This window comes from Cebidichthys violaceus, unplaced genomic scaffold (genome assembly GCF_023349555.1).
Source record: "Cebidichthys violaceus isolate CVI_PGR_0920_01 unplaced genomic scaffold, fCebVio1.0.p SCAF_4, whole genome shotgun sequence".
NCBI lineage: Eukaryota > Metazoa > Chordata > Actinopteri > Perciformes > Stichaeidae > Cebidichthys > Cebidichthys violaceus.
The window spans coordinates 5,518,945-5,527,910 of NW_027176594.1; the positions used below are offsets into that span (position 1 = coordinate 5,518,945).

Here is an 8,966-nt window from a genome sequence, read left to right on the forward strand (position 1 = left end):
AAACAGCCAATACATTATCTATTAGGCAGTTTTTGTTGTTGTAGCTCAACCTTCTAAGTTTTAGTTCTTAAACGTTATTTGTAACTAGTTATAAAGGATTTAAAAGGACTCTGGTTCAATAAGCAGATATGATAGTTGACTTAGAGTTGATAAAATGCTTTTGAGACCATGTTTTATTCTGTAGCTACAGAGCTTTTGGGCATAATATGGTAAATCCGATTTGGCCATCATGCATCACATTTCCAAAATCTTCAGACTGATCTGTCCTTTGTTGGCATTGTGTTAAGTATGTTGTGTTTGCATCCTCTTTTTGACAGCAGAGCAAACAAACTAGCACATTTTAACACAAAGCCTGTTTGTTTTTGTGTTTCTCAGAGCCGATCCCAGCACACTCGCAAATGCAGAGGGAGAGCATGGACCGCGAGGAGGCCCGACTGTCCCCTCACGCCGGGGGGCGCCTGATCCGTCAGCTCCTGGAAGAGGACAGCGACCCGATGCTGTCACCTCGCTTCTATGCCTACGGACAGTGCCAGCAGTACCTGGACGACACTGAAGTGCCTCCCTCGCCGCCCAACGCACACTCGTTTGCCAGGTAAACACTTAGCGCATGTTCTCTTGTGTTGAGGCAAGTAGGAAGGAGCTGTCAGTGAAATTAACAACATTATTGTATTTCTGCAGTCGCAGACGGAGTTCATCTCTTGGCTCCTGCGACGATGAGAAAGAGGAGTTGACGTCCGCTCAGCTCACAAAGAGGATCCATGTGCTGAGGAAGAAGATCCACAGGTTTGAGGAGAGGTTTGAAGAGGAGCGTAAATACAGGGTAGGTCCAAGGGTTTCATTTATCACATAGAAAATAAGAAAATCTCATTTTTATAAACCTTTAACAAGGGCTTTTACAATCCGAGGAGACTCCTAGACCCGTTGAAATTGATTATAAATAGAGAATTAAGGTTTGTGACTGGGGTTTTTTAAAGGCCAATTGCCTCATAAAAAGGCTGATAATCCCACACAGAGCTCTACTTGAGATTTATGGTCAATATATAATAATAATAATTATAGCTGCTGCTGCTTCATTGTGAAAGAGAATCTGTTCTCATCAAGTTCTTTTGCTTTTTATTTTATTTTTTTTCAACCAGCCCTCCCACAGTGACAAAGCTGGAAACCCAGAGGTGCTGAGATGGGTTAATGAACTGTCTAAGCTTCGTAAGGAGCTAAAAGGTAAGACAAAGAAACGAAATGCCCTACGCTGTAGTGGAATGAAACTAAAATCAAAGCTCATTAATATTCTCCTGGCCCTCATCCTCAACAGAAAACAAGCTGATGAAGTCGGAGGAAGACCTGCCGCCTCTGACCCGCCAGCGCAGCAACACGCTGCCAAAAAGCTTCGGCTCTCAGCTGGAGAAGAAGCCCCAGCAGGAGAAAGTGCCAAAGCCTCCGGTGGAAAGCAGCCTGGAGACGATTCTGAAGAAGCTGCAGGAGAAGAGAGAGGAAGTGAACCGTCCAGAGGACATCAAGGTAAGACCGCGACCACGATACACTCTCACAAGGACAACAAAATAAACAAAAACAGATATATTCTGCAAATTTAAAAGCAGGCGTACACAGAGTGAACCCAGGTCAGGTTCTGATGTTTCACTTCATGTCCCCGGCTGACAGGATATGACGCGGGAGCAGATCGGAGCGGAGAAAGTCGCCCTGCAGAAAGCTCTTCTCTACTACGAGAGCATACATGGTCGACCAGTAAGTCCTCCTTCGAATAAACAAACGCAGATGCAAAGACACAAACCAAACTGTTTATCAAGTCTCCTGCCAGCCATGAGAAAAGCTTGTTTACCACTTCATTGTGACCCAGATTGCAAGTCAAGGGTGAATAATGTCTCAAGCCAGAGTGCGTTCATCATGATTAGCTTTCACAGTGCGTCTCTGTTCGCTATAAATGAGGGATGGATGTGATTCTTTTTGTTCCTTTTGTATCTTTATTTGTCACAACGTGCTGTTAGAAAACAGAACTTTTGTCGTCACAGGAGCTTCAACGATATTTACAGGACAACTCTGCTGTAAAAACTGAACTGTAAAGGAGCTGACGCACTCTTTTTTATTTTTGATGTCAGACCCAAATCCAATTGGAATAATTGTGCCTAATCCCTGCTAGTTTTGTTGTATATCAGGAAGTGCAGCTGGCCTTTCTGTCACCTGCTCACGCTGTGTTCCTCGGTGGTTTGTGGTTAACGACCTTTACGCTCCGGAGAACGGGCTGAAGAGTTGTTAGCCGTCTGGGTTAGCTGTCATTTTGTGTTACGTTTAATGCTGGCGCTAATTAGTCAGAGTAGGACAGAGAGAAGCGAATGCTGGGCTAACAAGGTGTCCCTCTCCTTTGCTGCTTCAGGTCACCAAGAGCGAGAGGCAAATCATGAAGCCCCTGTACGACAGATATCGTCTGGTGAAGCAGATCCTGTGCAGAGCCTCGACCATCCCCGTCATTGTAAGTACCACATCTTAACCTCCCTTCTTTTTTTTTTCCTCCACAGTTGCCCATTTGTCCTGCGGCTCTTTGACGAGCGAGCGGCAAAGATCACCACATTGTCAAAGCATCTGCAGACACTTAATCCCAGCTCATGTTGGCTTCGGTGCCGGCTGTGGGAACTGGTGGCAGTCGTGCTACAGACGTGTTATCCACCTTTCTAAGTCCAGCTTTGGCAGCTCAGTGAATCCCTCGGTCGTAAAGCAGCTCATAGGCGGCAGATTGAGTCCACAGGAAATGACATCATGAACAGCTGAGTGCAGGAGAGGGTCAGACTCTAAAAAACATTCAACTTTACTATGATATGAGGACTTAATATAGACGAGTGTTGTTTGTTTACTCAACTATTTAATAACCATTTCTATTATATAAGATATGATTATCAATATATATATATATATATCCATTATATAATGCACTACCTTTAATCCCCATCCTGCAAATTGGGACCACTGACAGCATTTTTATTATACTGGAACAATTTTCCATCTTTTAACCCCACAAGCTCCTCTTTTTTGTCTCTTTTTATACCTAAAATAAATACTATAAAAAAGTCAATCAACTCAACCTAATTTACAGAGGCACAAACATGGTGAAAATATGTTTTTTCCTGCCTATTTAAAAAAAAAAAAAAATGTGTTTGTTTTATTTTACTTTCACACAATAAATAAACAGCCGTGGAGCTATTTGGATCTTGAAGTGGTTCACACAGAGAGAATCGTGGCGTTTGAAGTGGTTGCGACCCTAAATAAGTTCACTAAACCTGAATCCTGGGATATATTCAAGACGCTGTTTGTTAAAACTAATTAGAATTATTGTCATTTGGACCTCCTATGGAAAATAAAGTGGAGATTTAGACATAGAATTTGGTAAAAACGTGAAGGAAGTGTGGCGTTTTCTCGTGGCCTTGCTGCAAACACTAGTGCGAGCGTCTCCGCGTGGTTAACGCCTCCTTCTTAACCGTCACCACAGGGCTCTCCTTCCAGCAAGCGCAGAGGTCCCCTCCTTCAGCCCATTATCGAGGGCGAAACCGCACTCTTCTTCGATGATATCAAGGTGAAGAGATGCTGCTGCTTGAACAATCAGTCGCCAGCTCCAATGCCCCGCCTCCCTCCAACCCCACCTACCCCTCATTTAACTCAACCATTCACCCCTCTAATGAACCTGATTGCTGCCTGTTGATTGGGCGGTTGCCTGTTTCCTGTCACCAGCTCCTATAGAGACGTTGAATCAGTAGCTGCCTGGAACTGATGTTTGACCCGCTCTGTGATTTTTGACCAGTACATGTTGTGTTTTTTAAGGATTATTCTGGTTTATTACAACCTGAGGTCTTATTTTTACAGTTTTGGCCATTTCTACTAGTAATAATATCGGTGTACTTAGCAAGTTAACTGCTGAGATCTAGTTACACACGATAGTTTAAAAGATGGCTGATGGGGTAAGATACATGAGCAGTCAGACAGAATAAACCTCCAGGTCAGGCAAACATAATTTGAAAAAGAAAACTAAAATGTATGACCCAGGATACTTGTTTACCAAAACATTAGTCATAGAGAACTGTTCTGCTCTACAATGAAGGTTCATTAACCAATATTATAAACCCAAAAAAGGTTGTTTAGACCACTGATTCCCAACCAGGAGAACTCGTTCCCCGGAGGGTACTTCTGCCGTTTTCGGTGGTTGCATGGGAATATTGTTTGACTAATTTGGAAGAATTATGATTTGATACAAAAATATATACCCATATTTTTGTTTGTACAGAAAACAAACGGCAACAAGTAGGATTGCAAAGTGGTTCAGTGTATTTATTGTCACAATCATCAAGCTAGCAGCTGAGATGACGCCTGCACAGAACACACCTGCAGTTAGTTGAAACAGCTGAACACCTACGTGTCACCAACATAATCTAGATACAAAAATATTCAGTCTTATATTACTAACACTGTTAAGTAACATCCAACAAGTTCAAACTGTGGAAACAACTTGTTGAGATATTCCAGATGAATTTTTGACCTTGTTTACAGCTGAACATCTGACAGTGAGTGTCATGTTCCCTGATCTCAGTAATGACCCTTAGACCTTTAGGGTTAGGGTTATTACTGATCTCAGTAATAACCCTAACCCTAGCCCTACTTTGATGTCATGATAACCATAAGAGATGATGGTAAAAGCTACACAAATAAGACCCATGTTGTAATAACGCACAATGATTCTTTTAGATGTGTTTTTAAGAGAAAACGGTAATCAAGAACTAAATCATTGTGCTCTGCGTATTTTGCTGGCTGTAGTTGTTTCAGGACTTTAGGTTGGTTCTCGGTGGACTGTGTGCCTTCTAGTTGACTGCCTTCATTAACTCCATCCACACATACTAATGGGTATCGACATGGATCACAAACGAGGACCATGGAAGTGCATTGTGCTGCTGTACCGTGATGATTTATAAGCACTGGTGACTAACCCTGCACGACCCTCATGCACTGTGGTGTTTGAGTCTGGAAGCCGGCCAACAGCATAGTTTTTTTTTAGATGCCACAGCACGACTTGGCCTTTTATGTCCTCCAGCCACCAAATGACCTCTTTATGTTTCTGCAGGAGGAGGAGGACGGCTCAGAGGACGACGGAGACTCAAAGACGCAGTTCACCGTGACCGTCCGACCGGAACTTAGCGTGCTCGGCTTTGTGGACCACATGGAAGAGGAAGGGGACGGCTTCATTTCACCCGTGGACGAACTATCACCCTCTAAGAACATGACGGACATGAGGCTGTCCAACCTGCACTCCGCCACCACGTAAGTTACTGGAAGAAAAAAAAAGACAACCAAGACTGTTCTCACATAACAACAGTGATGGCACATTTACACAAGAAATGTATTTAAAGTACAATTTTGAGGCACTTTGCTTGATTATTTCCATTTAATGCTACTTTATACGTCTATTTCTCAACATTTCAGAGGCAAATATTGTATCCCACTACATTTATTTGACAGCTGTAGTTACCGGTTACTTTTAAGAGTAAGAATTTACTGTAAAAAAAAAAAAAAAAGAATTTAAATAATATTTTGCTTTTTTTTTATTTAAACTTGTGATCACGTATTTCCACATTAGCAAAGGATTTGAGAACTTCTTCCACAACTGCTTTATAAACCCTTCAACAAATTTAAATATTCTTGCCCGAGATATTAAAATATTTCTACTCTTTTTCTTACAGGCAGGAACTCGTGGAGCAACTCCAAGAGACCCGAGAGGAGAAGAAGAGACTCCGCAAGAACCTGAAAGAGTTTGAGGACCAGTTCTTCAGACAAAACGGAAGGTAAAAGATTACATAAGAGAAGTGGAGAGGGCATAATGAAAAGACATTCACATAATTTGCTTTTCACTGTTGAACCTTCTCTTATTTCTGACTGTTTGTTGTCTTGTTCCCATAGAAATGTGCAGAAGGAGGACCGCTCCCCTTTGGCAGTGGAGTACAACGAATACAAGCATGTTAAAGCCAAACTGCGGTTGCTGGAAGTCCTCATCAGCAAAAGAGACTCGACTAAATTAATCTGAGACAAAAATATAAGACTCTATAAGGACTTCAGAGAGACAATCAAACACATCTCACACTGTTGGAGAAAATATCTTCTTTCCCGCTGCCATCTGTGCCGCTCGTGTTTCTGGCTCAGGGGAAACTGTTCGCCTCTTAATTCATTCTGTGGCGCTCAGCTGGGTTTTCCCTCCGGAGCCCGCAGGGAGTCGCCGACTCGCTACGGATTCAAAGCGTCACAAAGTCAACCTGCTTCACCTGAGAAGTTCCCTTCCAACAAACACCTCATCTTCATAAGATGACGTTTCTCGAGACGTACGCAAATATAATGAATCACACTTTTACTGCTAATAATTTATTTCTATCCTTTTGAATGTTTTTATTGGAACGGAAAAAAAGTTATTTTTCTGACGCTTTGCTGTAGAAGTCTTAAAGAAAAACGTTGTAAGTAAAATAATAGATATGAAATTATTGCTATTTTGAAAGAAGGATTTTTGCGATCAAGATGTATGTGTATTTTTGTAAGGGAGACTTTACTATCTGTATAACTTCAATCAGCTTATTAGTATTCAGTAAATTAATAGCTTTCTCTATTTCCGTTCTGATCATCATATAATATCTGAAATAATCTTTGTTTCTTCTCTAGAAGTTAAATCGAGTATTTGCTCACTAAAAGTTTTTTTAATTTTAATACAACCCAAAGACAGTGACTCAGAGTACAAACTACAAACCAAAATAGTTCATACTCAATAAAACACCTACTTTTACTTACTTACAAATTATTTTTGTGATCACTGGTACTTACTTAAGCATTTGACTGTATATTTTATATATTGACATGCTTTTTCCCCCATTTACTTCCTGTCAAATAAGCTATTTCTTGTCTTGAAATCACTGTTATGTTTTTGCTCACATTGATAGACATAGACAAACGTTTGTGAGGCGACTCTGGAGGACAGCTAAAAGCTCTGGTTTTTACAGCGGTGTGTGTTTCCTTTTCGTCCTCTTCAGAGATGGTTTGGTTCTTTTGTAAATATGGATCACTTGTGTATGTTTACATTTCTGTGAGCGAGTACATTTTTCCTTTCTTTCTCCAAAATGGATGATTTATCAGTGTGAATTTACTGAATGTAAACACTGGCAAGGCTTAATGAATTTTGAGTGTGTACATTTTAGTACATAAATTGTATTTGTATTTTGTATATAATATGAATGAAATCATATTTTTAAAGAGTTTTTGGGCGGTATGGATTTCTTTGGAGTGTCTCCGTTAATGTGGAGGTGTTTAGGTGAAAAGTGCTGCAAATAACGATCACTTTCATTGATTCATCTGCCAATTATTTTGATTAACCAACCTTTAGTTTGGTTTATAAAATGTAAGGAAATAGTGAAAAATGGCAAAGAGCCCAAAGTATTTAGTTTACAATTATATAAGACAGCGAAAAGCAGGAACTCTCATTGGAGAGGTTTACATTTTGTTTGAAAAAATTATTTAAACAATCAATTATTTAAAAAAGGTTGATTTATTGATGAAGCTGATTTAAAAGATAACACAAAAGAGAAAACAAAGTAAGTAAACACAATTAGCTCCTAAGCTAATGCTGAACATATTTCTGTCCAATAATGCAATCAAGGACGAGCATTGTATAGTTTAATGTAAAAAAGTTGGCTGAAACAGAAAGCTTGGTGTAGATTTCAGACAAATATGCAAAACTAAAATAAAAATCACATTTTCTGTAGCACATTAAAAGGTGCACAAAAGTAAAGGGCCGCATAAACCTTTGCATAGGACTAAACTCTGCAGGGGAAACTAGCTTTAATTTGACAAGTACTGACTAAACGTGTGTACATGCAGTATAGAGCAAAGCAAGAAGATTAAGTGTCCTAAGAAAACATCTCAGAAGAGTCCAGTGTTTAAGACCTTTAGGAGGGTCACCCAGAGAGCTTTCACAACATCACTGGGCTGTTTCACATTATTGCTAAACAGATGAGTCAGTGTTCTGAAGTTACTTTGACAACACGGTATGAAATATATAAAAAATATATGCATATGCAAGACCATTTCACAAACTTCACACCAATGCAACCCAATTAAACATCAGTTTGGAATAAGAGGTTTGACTGTAGGAATAAATACAGCATCAGGGCAAGTTTTGGAACAAATGATGTGATAGATAAAGTTCCTCAACGGACTAGCTCTAAAGTCTTTAGTAGGTTATCTGCTCACACTTTTAAATATTGTGTCATCCTGCACAAATATTATAATTTAATTATCTGCAACAAACTAATCACAATTTATATATTTCAATGATTATGTATGTAGCATTAAGAGACCTTTTCAGACATAGGTTTATTCTCTTTCTGATTGAGAGTTAACGTTGGCTTAGCTACTTTAGCTAAGAGACATTAGCTAAATATGAAGCTTCAGCTAACAGCCAGTTAAAAAGACCGGAAATCGGGGAAACAGCTTTTGACCAACGGTTACAAAATCAGCTCAACAATGAACTTGTTATATCTAATTAGTTCAAACCAAAGTGTAAATACAACAATTTGTCGTTTTAAGTGGCGTTATGTGCCAGATTATTTCCTGGCTCTGATCAGTTGGGGACTCCAGAAAAGTGGTTTAACACTGTTATTAGTGACCTGAATATGAAATATGAATGAATGAATGAATAGTAAAGGTTTGCAGTGGCAACACAGAACTAAAATGTCTCTCCTAATTAGGTCACAGAAGCTCATGGGTCACAGGACATCATGAGATACTGGTCACAGCCAAGAAATACTTTGGTAAAAAACATGTAAAACTGCAAAATCTTGATTTCACAAGTTTTAACTTGTAAAACAAACACAATCGGTTAGTTAGTGAGCTTTAGTGGTGCTGGTGGGCGGGTTTTGCTACAGTTGGACAGAGTCAGGGTA

General features: G+C 39.9%; 1 protein-coding gene across 3 annotated transcripts in view; it reads left to right on the forward strand.

Annotated features, from left to right (window-relative positions):
- Window positions 1–7,281, forward strand: part of fam13a (family with sequence similarity 13 member A) — a 53,695-nt gene extending 46,414 nt beyond the window's left edge. For 2 of the 3 annotated variants that reach the window (XM_068726674.1, XM_068726675.1), the window contains 10 exons: window positions 376–592; window positions 679–820; window positions 1,137–1,218; window positions 1,310–1,515; window positions 1,657–1,740; window positions 2,387–2,482; window positions 3,494–3,577; window positions 5,114–5,310; window positions 5,730–5,831; window positions 5,947–7,281. In XM_068726674.1, the coding sequence (XP_068582775.1) occupies window positions 376–592; window positions 679–820; window positions 1,137–1,218; window positions 1,310–1,515; window positions 1,657–1,740; window positions 2,387–2,482; window positions 3,494–3,577; window positions 5,114–5,310; window positions 5,730–5,831; window positions 5,947–6,070 (1,334 nt within the window). In that variant the 3' untranslated portion in view covers window positions 6,071–7,281. The remainder of the gene's footprint in view (window positions 1–375; window positions 593–678; window positions 821–1,136; window positions 1,219–1,309; window positions 1,516–1,656; window positions 1,741–2,386; window positions 2,483–3,493; window positions 3,578–5,113; window positions 5,311–5,729; window positions 5,832–5,946) is intronic. The other variant, XM_068726676.1, reaches the window with a different exon arrangement.
- Window positions 7,282–8,966: the final 1,685 nt, after the last annotated feature.